The sequence below is a fragment of the Nicotiana sylvestris genome, chromosome 1 (assembly GCF_000393655.2).
Source record: "Nicotiana sylvestris chromosome 1, ASM39365v2, whole genome shotgun sequence".
Taxonomy (NCBI): Eukaryota; Viridiplantae; Streptophyta; class Magnoliopsida; order Solanales; family Solanaceae; genus Nicotiana; species Nicotiana sylvestris.
Window position 1 is genome coordinate 67,686,065 of NC_091057.1, and position 18,625 is coordinate 67,704,689.

The window sequence follows — 18,625 nt, forward strand, 5'->3', positions numbered from 1 at the left end:
GGTTCTTTCCGAAGTATAGTCGAAGTAGTGGCCTGTGATTTTTGTTTAGCGACGATCGACCGTCTCCGAGTCGCGTTAGTATGGTTGTATCATCCATTTTGACCGTAGTCATATATGTTTGGCTGGATCCATGTTGATCCCGAGTGACAGTTCAGGCGTCTACACTGAGGGTATGCCCTTTCGGGACTCTTACAAATGCGACGTATAGCCTGAACTGCAGGATTTTCAGCATTCACAGTACCACAAGGATTTTATGAATGGAATGTATTACCATTTGGATATAAAAATGCACCAGGTAGATATCAACATTTTATGAATAACTACTTTAACCAATTAGAAAATTGTATAATATATATAGATGATATACTGTTATATTCTAGAACAGAGAACAAACATATAAAACTACTAGAAAAATTCATACACATTGTAGAAATATCAGGAATAAGTTTAAGTAAAAAGAAAGCAGAAGCAATGAAAAATCAAATAGAATTTTTAGGTATACAAATAGACAAAAACGGAATAAAAATGCAAACCCATATAGTACAAAAAATAATTAACTTAAATGAAACTCTTGATACAAAAAAGAAGTTACAATCATTTTTAGGATTGGTTAACCAAGTAAGAGAATATATTCCTAAATTAGCAGAAAACTTAAAACCATTACAGAGAAAATTAAAAAAGGATATAGAATATCATTTTGACGAAAAGGATAAAATACATATGCAGAAGATAAAAAATATGTGTAAACAATTACCAAAACTATATTTCCCAGATGAAAAGAAAAAGTTCACATATATTGTAGAAACTGATTCTAGTGATCATAGCTATGGAGGAGTTCTAAAATATAAATATGATAATGAAAATATTGAACACCATTGTAGATATTATTCAGGATCATACACGGAACCACAAATTAAATGGGAGATAAATAGGAAAGAACTATTTGGATTATATAAATGTTTGTTAGCATTTGAGCCATATATTGTTTATAACAAGTTTATTGTAAGAACAGATAATACACAAGTAAAATGGTGGATAACACGGAAAGTACAAGATTCAGTAACTACAAAGGAAATAAGAAGACTTGTATTGAATATACAAAATTTTACATTTACAATTGAAGTAATACGAACTGACAAGAATGTTATTGCAGATTACTTATCAAGACAAAAGTACTCAAACTGATGAGAATCAAGAATCGAAAGATATATTTGCAATCCTTACTACCCTATCATTACAGATGGATAGTATGGGCAAAAGATTACAACAGCTAGAAAGTCAGCAGCATGACTATAAAAATGCGGAGCTAAGTCGATCGGAAGACTTAAAAATTCCAGAATTAGAAGGAGACGTTGGGAAACTCCAAAAACCCCATGACAAAGTTTGTTTACCTACAGCTGCAGGCACAAGCAAACAGGTGAATAAGAAGCTACATACAAATGTAAATTTAAACAACGTATTTGATAAGCCATTTACATCAAAAAAGCCAAAAGAAACAATAGCTATAACCCCACAAACTACAACCTATGCTAATAGCCTACACCACAACAAAAAGGTATATAACCATATTACTCAAACATATATTGAGAATATATATAAAATTCAGACATTTCTAAACCTAAACCCCAGATCAACTACTACTACAGATCCAACACAAGATTATATAACCCAAAAACTACAGGGATATAATAGGCTAATAGCCCAACCAAAAACAAAAGCCAACCTAGTAAAGACATGTTACAACTACGGACTACTCAGCACCGTATATACCCACGACGGAGAAGAAATAATTGGAATACCAGAGCTATACAAAGCATTTGTCACCTTCAAAAGAATTACAAAAGGCAACCTATTCTTCATCAAATTCTATACAGCACCATCTGAAATACTATATGATGAAATAAAACCCATTATACAGGTGATAAAGATAGGACTAACACGAGATATGATAATACCGGAAGAAATAGAGAAACAACCGGAGATACAGAAAATGGAGATACCAAGTTTCTATGCCAACAAAAGAATAATTGGTATAGCAACTATTATTCAAGAACTAGCTAACAATTATCTACAAGGAAATGCTATCTGGAGCTATTATTCCAGAGACCAGTTAATGATATATGCCAACTCAAAAGAACTACGACAAGGAGATATGGATGAAGTCCAGAAATGGATTTTATCATTATTAAAGCCAGAAATGCAACCAACTACCAGAGCATTGAAAAAAGAATTTATTTCAAACGAGTTATTGACAAGATACTGCAAACTAGTGGGACACAAATATCCAGACCACATATGTTCAAAGTGCAACGGAGATGATAACTATGTACCAGAAGTCCAACTAGAATGAAGGTATCAGCAAGAAGACAAATGAAGGAAACAGCTATTGAAAACAAATAATGTAAAGGGTCGAGTCATGTAAAAAAGTCATAAAGTAAAAGTCATAATCATGAACAGTAAATGTCGTTCATGAATAGTAAGAGTCATGTAAAAAAGTCATAAAGTAAATAGTAAGACTCATAATCATGAACAGTAAAGGTCGTTCAAAATCAACCATACTGATCAAAAATAGATCAGTCCTAGTCTCACAACCTCCAATAGTAACCACACACGATTGATATACACGATCCACCATAATAGAATCCCCCACCAGTGTAGATATATGAACAAACATAACTAAGGAATCATAAGGCATATCCAAATAATGGGAAAAATATGATGACACATATGAATAAGTGGAACCAGGGTCAAATAACACGGAAGCATCCTGGTGGCACATTGAAACAATACATGTGATCACTATGTCGAAAGAAACTACCTCTGGCCTGGCTGGAAATGCATAGGAATGGGCATGTCCCCTACCTAATCTACCTCCTCCTCTAGAGCGACCTCGAACCATCTGAGCCACACCCCTAGCTAGTTGGCCGTGTGGTGTAGTTGTTGGTGCAGATATCATAGGCTCCAAGCTCTATTGTGGAACCTACTAAGAAGTCTGGGGCAATCCCTCTAGAGATGACTCAAGTCCTCGCACTCAAAGCAACCCCTCCTCTAATGAAGTTGTTGACCCTAATAATACAAATAACTACCTGTAGAACCTTGTGCAAAAAGGGCATGGTAAAAATGTTGTGCCGTAGTGCACTAAATGATGATTAAACTGGTTGAGCACTGTAGGAATTGTGGCTAACTGAAGGACCACGAGGAACATGACAAGAGCGGGACTAGAAGGACGACCTTTGCAATAATGTGATTGGCCTCTAGATGAGGCAGTACTAAGACCACCTAAACCACGAGGCCTCTTAGCCTCTTGCTCCTCACGCTCAAGCTTGCGAACCTACTCTAAAGTCTAGCAATCTCTAGCACCTGGTTAAACCTAGAATCTGTCTCAACCTTTTTAGCCAAATTGTAAATTAAACCATAGTTGAGGACATCAAAGTGTTACAGCCCACACCTAAATAAATCTTGGTAAGTATGGCTTCTAGCGTGGCCAATTAGTTGGCAACACATTTGAGGCTAGAATGAGGCTACACATTTCAGTAAGCTTCTGACAAATGTCTTACCAAGCAATGTGGCTGGGGCGAGGCGAGGCAACCCATTTTGCATGTAGACCCGATGGAGTTTCCTATGCTTGGAATACACATGAAACGGTAGTCAAGCTTATTCTCTTTCATTTTTCATAAGTACCATGCACTATACCTCACAAAAATGTTCTCACCTCTTCTTTGAAGTTCTAGAATAGACTAAACTGAATCAAAAGTTAATTCAATTAGGATTTAGCTTGAATAAACACTTGAATCACTATTGTAGTATCTATCATCCGTTGGTATTGACTCTGAAGATTTGATTAAGGAAAATTAATAACTATAGAAGTGTAGTTAGTTCTTCAACAAAGGTATGTAGGGCGACATTCTTTTCTTGGCATGAGTTAGTGTAAGTTCCTCTTTACACTAACCGGATGAACTGGTAATACCCCAATGTCTGATGACCTTGAGCTAGCTACTCTAGATTACATGCAGTGGTAGAGTGGGCACCTCCCCTATCCTGTGAGGCAGCTGGTGCAACTAGGATCATAACCGCCTGAGCCAAACTCATGCACATAGTCAAAATCTGAGCCAAAACTTCTGGAAGACGAAGAATAACAATAGGTACAACCGGTGTTTGGGCTGGTCCCACCGGCTCAACAGTATTCAGCATATGCTCCTCTACTAGAGTGACTGGTGGTTGCGTAGGTGATGCCCTAGCTACAGTGCAAGTCCCACCTCTGCCTGTACCATAGTCCTGGCCTCTTGTGGCCCTAACTGGTGGTAAACTAGCTCGTCTGCCTTATTCGACTTGCCCATGTTCTTACCATTTGTGAGAGAATAGAAGAGTCGAGGTTCAAACTTCGGAAATAACAAATTCGCACGACAAGAATGCAAAAAATTAATGTTTTTCTAGAAGTTCGGTATCCTCTCAAAGATAAGCACAGAAATCTCAGTATCGATCTGTAAGACTCTACTAAACTTGCTCATGACTCACAATACCTATAAACCTAGGGTTCTGAATACCAACTTGTCATGGCCCAAAACCACGAATTAGGCATGATAGCGTCTAACACACTTTCTAGGAAAGCAGAACATGACAAGACGAAACAAAATAATAGAATTTAACAAAATAATACAAGTTTAAACAAGCAACAATAAGGATCGGGATAGAGCTCTACCTCATCTCTCTAACAACTCTACAAGCAACTCCGCTACTAGTAACTAGGTAAAACACCTGGATTTGCACAATTAAGTTTAGAATATAATGTGAGAACAACTGATCCCATGTACTCAGAAAGTATAATAACAAACCTCGACGAGGTAATAGAGGCAAGAATTATAAATGATACTCTCTATATCTTGAGTAGTTCATAAATTCAACCAGTACAGAACAATAATGCGATCAAGTCATAAGGCACAAAAAGAAGCATCTTGGTGTAAAAAATTTCTCAAGTACTCTACTTAGTCAATGATCTGACATATATAGACGATATACAATTAAATCTGGCAATAATCAAGGAAATTGCAAGTAAAGATGAAATGCAATAACCAATCAATATTGGCTAGTTTTACCTCAGAATTTCCTTAACCGTACCAACACTAATCAATTTTTCCTCAAGTCTGCATGTACATCATCAAGAAGGCAAATAAGAGGGACACCCTAGGGGATAGATTCATATGCACACATTGTATGAACAACTCACGTGCTAATAATAGCAAGCGCACGAACAACTTACGTGCTTCCTGGACAACTCACTTGCTAATAATATGTATATCTAGATCAGCACGAACAACTCACATATTGCACGTGCAACTTACGAGCAAATAATACCAATCGTACGGACAACTTATGTGTCAATAATCACAATCCGCATGTCATGGTCACAGGCTACAAGTCCGTATCATATCACATAGAAAATAAATATACAAGAATACATGTACATGATCAATGAATATCATGTTTCATACCCCCCTGGACTGATTTAAATGAAATGTTATGGTGTAGGCATGTGCAATGTGTGCTATCACAGCTCAATCAAACAATTTCATCGCAAAATAGAAGTTTATCAGGTTCAATCAGCAGAATAACTTCAACGTAACGTCAAATGTGTTGCAAATAGCTCATAGAGGGGGTACAAATAGAAGCAAGACCACATCATAAATCTTAACAATCATATCAATATATATCATAGCCTAAGCACTACCCCAAGCATGAATAGTACCATGGTTCACGCATATGGGCTCAACCCCATACATATGCACCACTCATAGCACGTAACAATCATAAATAATTCAGGCAACTAGTGCCTCAACCAAGTTTGGGTAAGACACTTAACTCAAGCAAGCCAAATCAATCCTCTAACAAGCCCTTCCCGCGTGTATCAACCTCCGGACGGCTCAAAGCTTGTTAAAACAACTTCATATAATCAATAAAAGCTTTAGGAACCTATTCAAATTGATAAAGCTAAGATCTTTAACTAAAATAAAAAAGTCAGCCCCCGGCCTACAACCCTGAACCCGACCAAATTCACAAATTTCGAACACCCATTTAAATACAACTCCAATGATACCAATTTCATCCAATACCAAACACAAATCAACCCTCAAATCATCAAATCTAACTCTCCAATAACATAGTCCGAAAATCCCTAATTCCCACCTTACGTTCATGAAAATTAGATGTAATAATCCATGGGTATTCAATATCTAATACCAAAAGTGAGTAAGGATCACTTACCTCTTCAATTATGAAGAAAACCACTCCAAAAATCATCCTAGTCCGAGCTCGCAATTCAAAACAATGTGAAAAACACTATAACCCTTGATTGTTAAGCCTGCTAAGAAAACTCGCACCTGCGGTCACTAATCACTTCTGTCACGCCCCAAAAACCGAGGGGCACGACCGGCGCTTGACCGGGTAGCCCCCAGCCAAGCGGACCTGGGTGCCTTTCCTATTCCACGCGATACCCTACGTTTCCATTACCCATTAACCAAGTGAAATAGCCATTTATAAATTTAAACACATTCTTACGAGATTTACATAACATACATAGTTACTTAGCGTGGTTTACAAGTTATACTGCCCAAAATACATAAGTACATAACCCACATTTCCTGTCTACGGAGCCTCTAAAAACAACTGAAGAATAATACGGAAATGCCGGCAACAAGGCTCTGGCTATACCTTACACAAATACCAAAATAAGACTCTGAGAAGAAAAGCGGCATGGGCCACGCAGGGCCCCGAGACGAAAGGGCCTTACCAATACAACTGACGGAAAGTGGAGGAGGTGCTACTGCTGGTGGACAGGAGTACCTGCTTTAGAACCACCTACAATCATAACACGAATGTAGCGTCCCCGGCAAAAGGGACGTCATTACATTTAAATTGTACTGTTATGTATAAACAAACTTCATCCCAAGTAAAATCAAATAAGACACAAGTAACAGACATCAATAGAATCAACGATCAAATGCACGTGAAAGAAACCATCAAAGCCAAACAAGTTTCACAATCTCTCCTTTTGCCCTTCAACATTATCACATCAATGATTTCACAATTTTCTCATATTTTTATTTCAATAGTGATTTCGATCACTTTCCACCCTTATTACCTTGACCACCCTTATTACCTCGGCCACCCTTATCACCACAACCCACACTTTATAACTTCGTGTTGCGGCGCGCAACCCAATCCCACCGGACAATTACATTTCACACAACAATAGTAGTTCACAGTTCAATCACATGGCTTCTGGCCATCCAGAATATCATTTGACAATAATAACAATTCACAAGAATTTTCATAAACATCAATACCAATTCCATCATATACAATAACCCGTATACAATTCAAGTCACAACGATAATTGCCCACAACAAGTCACCGATGATATTACCACCGTTGTTTCAATTGCATCAATTACGATTTCTTTTCTATCATTTGTTACACAGCTCTTACCACATAACCATATTCACACACACACACTTGGTTTGTTGCCATTTATTTACGCCACTATACACATTCCCACATTTGGACACATTAAGATTCTTTCATCTGTTAACACATACTTCCATGTCGACATCCTTAAGCATTTACAAACTTTGCACATAATAAGATAGGCACATAAAATCACTTCTCACAATAACATATAACTTGGTGGTATGGAAATCAACTAAGTCAATCAATTCACATATTTTCATAAAAGGTACACATACCGTATGCTCGTCATAACAAGGGGATTCTTCAGGAGTTAAAGTTAGCCATACATACCTCGTTTAAGCTTTCCTTAACTTACTACAACGTTCTAGAAATTCTAGCAATTCTAATCTAGTTTGAGACATAAAAAATTTGGAACACAAATTAGAAAGGTATTCCTGGTTTCAGCTCATTTGAGCATTTTATCAAATACTAGTTGAGCATCTTAATCTCAAATCTCTTTTTCAAGGTTTTCCTTCATTCCTCAACCAAATCTTTACTTATTTATGTTAAACAATCTTCCAATAAACCTAAGTTGTACATGCATGTATACACAATACTAATACGCCCAAGAATCATACCTCAATAACCCATCTTATACTCCAAAGTCGAAATTAAAACCTAGGGTATAGAATCTTACCTCTTAGATGAAGAACTTGTGATTGGGTTCTTTGATTCTTGAAGATTGATGCAAGATGTGGATGATTTAAATGATGGGTTCCTTCTTCTCTCTCTAAAATGCTCTCACCTCTCTCTAAAATGAGTAGATAATGACCCCAAATGAATCCCCAAAGGCTATATATTAAAATGGGGTCGGGTTATAAAAATTAGAAAATTAACCCTCTGATGTCAAGTATGCGATCGCAGAATGGGTATGCGGGCCGCAGATTCGTCGCAGAACTCGTTGCCCAGAACTGGGCTGTTCTGCTTCATTTTGTGACCATTCTGCGATCGCTAAATGGTTCTGCGGTCCGTAGAGTGAAATCTGCGATGGCAGATTTCACCGCAGAATAGCATTTTTCCAGCTTTTGGTAATGTGATCATAACTTTGTGTAGGAATGTCCAAATGATGAACGATTTGAAGCGTTGGAAACTAAACTCGAAGAGCTTTCATATGATAGGTTGTTCATAACATAAAACCTTATATATACTAATATAGGCTCGTTCAAAGTGGGGGCTTGTGCGAACTCATTTGAAATCTTAGCCTATTATGAACCTTTCCAATTTTCCTTAGACTTAGGCCTTTCCTTGGACCCCAAATTACTTACCATAATACTTGTACACATATTTACCAAATCCAATTGATATCCACCATGTTAATAACGAATAAAATAGTTTAATAAGCCTACATGGCGTCAACAAATCCTAGGTTGCTTAGCGAAATTTTCCGGGACCTTACATTATCCCCCCCTTAGGATCATTCGTCCTCGAATGATAATTGGAGTTAATCCGCAATTACTTAGTAACTTATCTCCTTTTTCACACATCTTTAACTCCCAAATTTTGACTAACTCCCAAATTTTTCAGAAATTTCGGCAGAGTTTCCCTTGTAACTAGGACTATCCACCTGTGAGAGGGCCCTAGAAACACACCTCAACAACATATATGTGATCAAATGACGCAACAAAACATAAAATAACACCAACTGTAGTCCCATAATGAACGAGGGGTACTTCTTTTTCATTTATTCCTTAGCTTCCCAAGTGGTTTCCTCAACCTGTTGGTTTCTCCATAACACTTTCACAGAGGCAATTTATTCATTTCTCAACTTTCGGACTTGCCTATCAAGAACGACAATTGGGATTTCTTCATATAACATCTCTTTGACGAACATTCGAATAGGACTTTTGACGGTTCTGAGCAGTTTTCAACTGCTCCTTAATAATCTTAACCTTCTCCCTATCCTGATGCACAAGGTCTGGCCCTATCAATTCAGCTTCTCCAACCTCGAACCACCTAATAGGAGATCTACATCTCCTACCATATAATGCTCAAAATAATTGCATCTGAATACTAGCATGAAAGCTGTTATTATAAGCAAACTCTATGAGGGGTAAATATTCATCCCAGCTACCTTTGAATTCAAGAACACAAGTACGCAACATATCCTCAAGCGTCTGAATGGTTCGCTCTGCTTGCCCATCAGTTTGTAGATAAAAGGCTATACTAAGATTTACTTGAGTACCCAAACCTTGCTAAAATTTCTTCCAAATGTTTGTCGTGAATTGAGCCCCTCGATCTGAAATGATTGAGACTGGAGTGCCATGCAACTTGACTATTTCTTTGATATAAAGTTGAGCATACTGCTCCGCCGCAAGCGACGACTCAGCTTTATTTTGCACAATTTCCCTACCTTCACCAGACTTGGCAAGACAAACTTTCAAACTAGCCACTGGTGAACCTCCATGGCCAATTACATTTGACATATCTCTAAGTGAGCTAAACTATCCATAGATTTTTGGCTAAGAGCATCCGCCACAACATTGGCCTTTTTCGGGTGACAGAGAATCTCAATATCATAGTCCTTGGGTAATCCGAGACATCATCTCTATCTCAGATTAAACTCCTTTTGTTTAAAAAAATATATTGAAGGCTCTTGTGGTTCATAAATACAACAACATGGACCCCATACGCATAGTGTCGTCAAATCTTTATACAAAAACTACCGCAGTAAGTTTTAAGTCATGTGTCGAATAGTTCTTTTCATGATTCTTGGGTTGCCTTGAAGCATAAGCAATCACCTGGTCATGTTGCATCAATAGTGGACCATCTATGTCCCATTTCTCTGACATATGACCTCCTAGGATTTGAGCTCTTCAATAATTTCCTTGATATGGTTACAATCGTTTGTGAATATATGCAACTTGCTATTCCAAATTCTCAATAAAAGACATTACGGGATGATTTTTCTTATAGGACCTTTTATTTCAAAGAAATCATATCTTCTAGACTTCGGACACACTTTCACATCATCAACATGCACGACATTGCAACAAATGTAATGTAACATTGTGCTCAAACCTTTCTTGGTCAACCTCTTTCCCCCTTACGTGACTTATAAAATTTAAGAAACCACTCTACTTCCCTTGTGAATATTCTCACGATCTCTCTTTATTGTTCAACACTTCCCAAAACACATATCATCACCCTTTATTTGTATACAATTTCGGAAGAGTCAATGGCCCGAGAAGGGCATTTTCTGAAACTTGAGATCTTCCTCAATTCTTCAACAACGACTTTTGATTTTACTCTTAAGTGTAAGACTTAGTCCACCTAATTCTATCCTCGATGAGTAACTCACCTCATTCCCCGTATTGTAGCAACCAAAAGAGTTTCCTGATATTGCGGTTTAAGAGTTACCATGTTAAACATGTCTGGTCCGTAACAAGTGTTCATCCACTTTCAATATATTTTGAACCTTTCATTTTCCCTTTGATAGATTGTGTTGTCTTTCCATTTTTGATCGCCCTTTGGCCTGGACAATATGTTGGTACCATCTTTTCTTTCTAATTGGAACATTCATCCTCATTCTATTTTGCTCAGAGTGCATAATTGATAGCCTTATTGTGCCCCGTACTTGTCCACCTCCCGTGAACTTGTAATATTATTGTGTCTAGTTTAGTGAGTTTATCATACCTCAATTTCACCTCCAGTAGCCTAACTTTCAATTGTATGTAGACATGAACTGTCTCTAGCTTCTTTAGTTACCATTCAATTTCACCCAAGTCGGTAGCATTACAGTTAGTCCTTTATACCTTCTATTAACACGTGTGCTCCAGGCGAGTCCACCACTCTGATATGAACTATTTTGCTATAACCATGGACATCTCAATTTATAGATTTTCTTTACATTTCTTCTCGCCTCATAATTCCTAGCCAGTGAATAGCCATGCACTCTTCCACATGTTACGTGGTCTTTTCCCTTAGTTATTTCATCCCTGCTCACCTCTTATCTCTTGTTAGGATATCCGTTGGAATGTGTGCTCATCCGCATATCACTTAACACTTCTTTGCTTATAAGATTCTTTAGAGGCTCTCCATCCAGCCCAAATACCGTCTTGGGTTATTATAGCATCACATTTATTTCTCCCACTAGTTCCACCTTTCTTAACGCCTTGGTACTTTGGTTAAATCACAGATCTATGATTAACCCATTCTAAAATCCCGCAACCTTCCACGTTTTACCTATAGTACTTCGTTAGGTTCCATTGTTCTTGACCCTCTAACAAGTATAAGATCCCGTTACAAACGTACTCTTAGTCTCTAGGATCGTTGACCTTAACATTCACATTGCCTTGTATGAAGAATTTACCTTCCTTAACCATCCACCTTCTTGGGGGTACTAGCGGTCTAGCATTAGCATATCCTTTCAGATATTCACGTCATCCATTACCACTTTTCTAGACTATGCATTTCTTCAACAAAATATTCAAACATCATATCTACATGATCTTACTCTTGTTTCATTGTATTTAAGTGGCCTTACTATGGCCTTTCCTCCCCCACTTAGGGCGAATGTCCCAGATTTTGACACAAGTCTTGAATTTAGCAACTTTAGGGACATATGTCTCATATCTCTATCCCTCATATATATGTTCGACTATTAGGGAAATTTAAGTCACCATGGTATTAACCTCATAAGTTTTCTACTCTTATTCGGCCACACGGGCTTGGGATTCCAATTCCCCATATCAATATCCTTTAGGAGTGTAACATCACTTTGTACACTTCTGGAGTTTTATGAAGTTCGTAGTATAGGGGTCTTCTCATCGTGGGTTTAATTGACTCTAATTTCATAACTTCTTGTCTCCTATGAGAGACTTGCACTCTCATCATTAATCTCCTGGTCATGTCTCCCATATATCACGTGCTTATATAACCAATTTTATTTCACACCTTAGGATCATTTACATACTTCTCACACTACCCACATGTTCTATTCAAGCTTACATATCACTTATCAATTCAATGTTTCTTTGGAGGTCACAATCATTTTTAACACTTTCTCGAATAAAGTATGCTTCTGGTACTATGTACGTACCTCATATATTCGTACAATTTGTTCAACATGATACATGTGCCATCTCCTTAATATTCAGGCCTTTGCTCATTGGTCATTCCATATGACAACATTACTTGAAATAGGCGAAAGAGCGTTTAAACTTACCTTGAATCTCAACGCACAAGTTAGAAGACAATCTTGTAGTCAAGCTTTGTTGCACGATCTGGAGTTTTGAAGAAGGGTAACATTCCTAAATGACCATGTAGCCTCTAACTTATAGATGTGGTCGACAACACACTAATAAGAAGGACTCTAGAAGACACGGCTCTGAGACATCCTAGGACACTTTAAACCCTTATGCTCTGATATCAAGTTTGCCACGGCCCAAAAATCGAGGGGCGCGACCGACGCTCGACCGGGTAGCCCCCAGCCAAGCGGACCTGGGTGCCTTTCCTATTCCACGTGATACCTTGTGTTTTCATTACCTATTAACCAAGTGAAATAGCCATTTATAAATTTATACACATTCATACGAGATTTACATAACATACATAGTTACTTAGCGTGGTTTACAAGTTATACTGCCCAAAATACATAAGTACATAACCCACATTTCCTATCAATGGAGCCTCTAAATACAACTGAAGAATAATACGAAAATACCGGCAACAAGGCTCTGGCTATACCTTACACAAATACCAAAATAAGACTCCAGGAAGAAAAGCGGCATGGGCCACGCAAGTCCCCGAGAGGAAAGGGGCTCACCTATACAGATGAAGGAAAGTGGAGGAGGTGCTACTGCCGGTAGACTAGAGTACCTGCTTTTGAACCACCTACAATTATAACACGAATGTAGCGCCCCCAGCAAAAGGGACGTCAATACATTTGAATTGTATTGGTATGTATAAACAAACTTCACCCCAAGTAAAATCAAATAACATACAAGTAACAGACATCAATAGAATCAACGATCAAATGCACGTGAAAGAAACGATCAAAGCCAAACAAGTTTCACAATCTCTCCTTTTCCCTTCAACATTATCACATCAATGATTTCGCAATTTTCTCATATTTTCATTTCAATAATGATTTCGATCACTTTCCACCCTTATTACCTCTGTCACCCTTATTACCTGGGCCACCCTTATCACCACAACCCACACCTTATAACTTCGTGTTGCAACGCGCAACCCGATCCCACCGGACAATTACAATTCACACAACAACAGTAGTTCACAGTTCAATCACATGGCTTCAGGCCATCCAGAATATCATTTCACAACAATAACAATTCACAAGAATTTTCATAAACATCAATACCAATTCAATCATATACAATAACCCGTATACAATTCAAGACACAACGATAATTGCCCACAACAAGTCACCGATGATATTACCACCGTTGTTTCAATTGCATCAATTACGATTTCATTTCTATCATTTGTTACACAGCTCTTACCACATAACCATATTCACACACACACACTTGGTTTGTTTCCATTTATTTACGCCACTATACACATTCCCACGTTTGGACACATTAAGATCTTTCATCCGTTAACACATACTTCCATGTCGATATCCTCAAGCATTTACAAACTTTGCACATAATAAGATAGGCACATAAAATCACTTCTCACAATAACATATAACTTGGTGGTATGGAAATCAACTAAGTCAATCAATTCACATATTTTCATAAAAGGTACACATACCGTATGCTCGTCATAACAAGGGGATTATACAAGATTTAAAGTTAGCCATACATACCTCGTTCAAGATTGGGTGCTTGATTTATGTCTTGATGTGTTTTATGGTCTCGATTTATGTGCCTATTGAGGGTTCTTTCATGTTGTTCCTTTATGGAATGCGGTAGATTCTTATGTCTTGTTGACGAGTTCAGACTCGGGAAGATTAAGTTATTGCATAGTGGTTATGGTCTTGGTAGTGCATAGAGAGATGCCAGTTTGAGTCTAAGCAGGTGGATTATCACCACGGCGTAGTCTACAAATGTTTGATCTTTATGATGTTTCAGTGAAGTTCTTCCTACTAGTGGATTATACTTGTTGCAACCTGAATTTGGATCACTTGGAGTAGTTGGCTTGACTGTCATGAGGGTGTATGTGGGTGTTGAGGATGATTTGATGTATTTTATGATTTGTGCTACATGCGTTTGTGAATGATTTAGTTGAATTATAGTGTGAAATCATGGCTATGGTGGACTAAATAAGAACGATGTTATTGTTGAATGTGTTCTATGGCTTTGAGCCAAGTGAGGGAGGCCGCTATCGACGATCAGATTGTTTGGAAATCTGTTGTATTAGTTTCAGTCTGAGGCATAATTGAGAATTAGTTATGAATTACGGAGGTTGGCTTTGAGGATGGTTTGAGTAAGAAAAATTATTGGTACATGTTGTATTACTCTTTGCGGATATATAGAAATCTTGGGTTGATTCGGTTGTGTTATTCGAGGTGGAGATAGAGAGCATGTAGTAGGGATTCACTCAGTTACTTATAGATGCGGGTTACATCTTAGGGTATTTGTATGCTAATGGAGCACAAGTCATTTATCACATTTTGATTGTATATTAGAGACTAGAGCAAAGTGGATGACTCTCGAGAAAGTTCTAGTGAGTTCACGATTCATAGGTGGTATTTGAGAAATTTCAAGAATTGTAAAGGGATAAGATATGAGATTTGCATTGCATGGTGTCGGGACTCACGGTATTTCAGTATCATTATTAGATTCTACATTTCAGTATCGGAGAGGTTATGGAAAATAACTTCAAATCCACGTAAGATCTCTTCTGGGTGGGTATCTTGGGTCCGGTATTTTTTGGGTACTTACGAGGGACTACAGTGTCTTATGGGCTTTAGGACGACATGGTTTCATGCTAGGATCTCTTATAGTGATCTTTAGGTAAGGATCATAATGCTCTTGCAAGGAGAAGTGTTAACTTGAAGGTAATTTGGAAGAAATTCAGAGCAATAGGTCAACTTGATAGTGGTTTAGATCAGCATGGTAAAGGAAATGATTGGTTCTTTTGGTTCTCCTGGTGTGGTATGGTTTTACCAGTATTTTGTGAAAACTCTTGGGTTGAGCAACCTGTGTGACTTGATTGAGTTAAACGGACTCGACTCTGATAGCTTGGTCTTATGATAATGGGTTTCGAATTGTTCTTCATGCTTTTTACCACGGTTTAAGATAGATATTTTCTAACGGCATGATGAGTATGTTGCGTATTGTGATTTTCTCCTGGATGGGATTAAGTGGAAGGTTTCTGGCTAATTGAGTATGTATCCTGCCAGTGACTTAGAGTTGATAATGTGATTCTCGTGATTTCATTTGATGGTATGTTAGAGGCAGTTTGAGATTTACATATGCAAGTTTGCGGTTCAATTTCGATAGGAAGATCATGAGTTTTAGATAGTATGGGCAGTTTCAGATGTTTAGAAGAATGCTAGCATTATTTTTATATCACTTGAGAAGAGTATGTACTTCATAAAGGCACACTGTATTTCGACTTGTGGATGCTTTATTGGTATTACAGTAATCGCCTAGTTGATCGATTACTGATGTTCAGGTTTTTCTATGTGGCACAGAAGGATTATGAAAGTATTTCTCATGAGATGATTATGCTTGAGAGATATGTTATGCATTCGAGTGGTGGAATAGGGATCAGATATGGTGGATTCATGTATCCTAGGGGGTTTGGAGACTACGAGAGTTCTCAGAGGCATATTGTTCCTGGGTTGCGAACTGTGAAGGTATGGCCAAAGTTAGACAGCTAATGATATGTGTTATGGTTAGGTTATTGTGGACTTTTGAAGGGTTATTTATCTATTTGTGAATGACCGAGTTGATTTGGGGGCTATACGCAGGACTAATATGGATGTGTATTCTACACAAAGTTGGATTTGTTGAATCAACATTGCTATTGTCAAAGGATGTTTCATTCGGTTAGGTTTGAGCTTGCTCGTGTCTTGATATGTGTTACTCTTCTAGGTTGTGATGGGTTGTAATCTGTTGGGTATTTGCACACATGATGCGTTTCGTTGGGGTTTTAGAAAATTGAATGAGATGGTTCTTGGGGTATTGAATGGTTGATAGCACCTTGGTTTTAGTGTTTCCTGTTTATGGTATATTGCACTGCCCATTTCTTCATGTTTATGGTCATGCACCTAGTGTTTTTATTGTTGATTTGCGTATGGCAGTTGATTTTGAGCAATATGGTTTGAGGTATTTCATATTGACCAGTATTTGGATGGGTCACGCATTCCAGTGGAGTTATAATGGGATATGATCCTTCGTGTTAGATACATGTGTCTTGGTTCTGCTTTGTGTGATTGGTTCATAACATTGTTCTTGTGGTGGTATCTGTTGAGCTCGTGGGACAATTCTCACATTTGATTCTCTTTCCATTTTTGGGTACATTTGAGTTGTTGCATGTTTTGTGCATGGATTACACGGTATGTGGCTATATATGGTATTGGCATGGCATGTCGTTTGAATAGCTTGTACTGTATGAGGTTAGGTTATTGGTCCATGAATGAATGATATCGGATTTGATTAAGGCATGTTTGGATGAATAATATAATTAATCAGCTTAGAATTTGGCTATAGTTCTTGTCGAACGAGAGAACTCCATGACTTGTTGATCTTATGGGTGATTATGAGTGTTTACCATGAAAATGGTAACAACAATTAAATTTGTAAATGTGATTCTAAAAATACGTGATCTATTCCCGAGCTAGTCGTTAGAGCAGTTGATGCTAATAATATGAAGTTTAACAATGAAATGCAAGATAGAACGAGATAGTAATCGAACCAAAGGGCCTACTGCCCGGGTGTAGGTCTGGTCGAGGGGGGACCTCGGGGTCGACGTCGAGGTCGAGCTTGGGCTATTGGGGATAGTGGGGAATGGAATAATAGTTGGATATATAGTTAAACAAGGCTATTTATGGCCAATATTAAGCTATATAATGAAGAACAAGTAAGAGAACGATGCATATAAGGATGGCCTCGAGTCAGTGAGGACAAACAAGCTAGAAAGAAAAGAGAGAGAGATAGAGATAGTATTGTACTTGTGGAGGAAAATGGAGCAACATCAACCGAGCCTACAAAGTAATTGTGATCCCCTTTATATAGGAAGGGATCCCGTTATGGTACAAAACGTATTAGCCGTAAAGTTATGGAGATAGGATGCCTACACATGACATGTTGAAAATAGGCCCCGGATAGACCAGCCAAGTCAGGTTAAGCCGCGTGCCTTGGGAACTCCCTTCTCGCCTATCATAGCTTGTTGTATTTGTCAGAATACGATATCCTTCGGACCGACATGTATCAAACCTTGAGGATGAGTCTCGACCTTGGCTTCCAGCTTCGAAGGGCATGACCACAAGATGGTTCTATGGAGGGGGAATCAGGCCCCCAGATTCGCCGTATACAGATAGTTTCGGTGTTTCATAGAGTGAAGACGACGAGAAACAATAAGAAATGGTTCTGAACCCTTGCTTCCTCTGGTGCCCTTGCGAACTAATACAAGGTATTAAGGCGCATTACCTGCACCGTTCTTGCGGATTTTAGCATTAACTGTGGTGGTTGGCTTCCTTCTATATACCCATGATGCTTTTATAAATACTCATCTCTTCCTTTCTAGATTCCATCTTGTGTTCAAAACCCCTAGTGAGGTCTGTTTCCCTTCGTTCTCACTCTTTCCCAGGTCTGCAACCCCCTTTTTCTTCTTTCATCAGATTTCTCCTAGGATGACAAATATTTCCACTTCTTCTTCCTCTGAGGCTGCGGGCTCATCTTCTTCGCTTTTCTCTTGAGGCAAAATGTCCACTCCCCCCCCCCCCGTACTGAGGATTGCATTGCAGGACCCTTTGTGATGACCTCCGATTTTAGGGTCGAGAGATCCTCCTCGAAGTCAGGCCGCCGCGAGCCTGTAACTCGATATATTAGCTCTATAATGGACATCAAAAGAGTGAAGGCAGATTGCTATTGGGGAGATACTATGCTCGTGGAAATTCCCGCTCGGGAGGAGGATATTACGGCTCATAAAGCAGGATTTTTGAGTGTGTACACCTACCTATTCTCTTTGGGGCCGGTGGGGCCTT

The 18,625-nt window shown here is 38.4% G+C and overlaps 1 protein-coding gene across 1 annotated transcript; it reads left to right on the forward strand.

Moving 5' to 3' along the window:
* The first annotated feature begins 1,141 nt into the window (after positions 1-1,141).
* On the forward strand, positions 1,142-18,337 carry LOC104233386 (uncharacterized). Its single transcript, XM_070148808.1, has 5 exons — positions 1,142-1,726; positions 8,557-8,621; positions 14,541-14,651; positions 16,090-16,273; positions 18,260-18,337. Exons 1-5 carry the CDS (start codon positions 1,142-1,144, stop codon positions 18,335-18,337), a joined length of 1,023 nt encoding a protein of 340 aa, XP_070004909.1.
* The last annotated feature ends 288 nt before the right edge of the window (positions 18,338-18,625 follow it).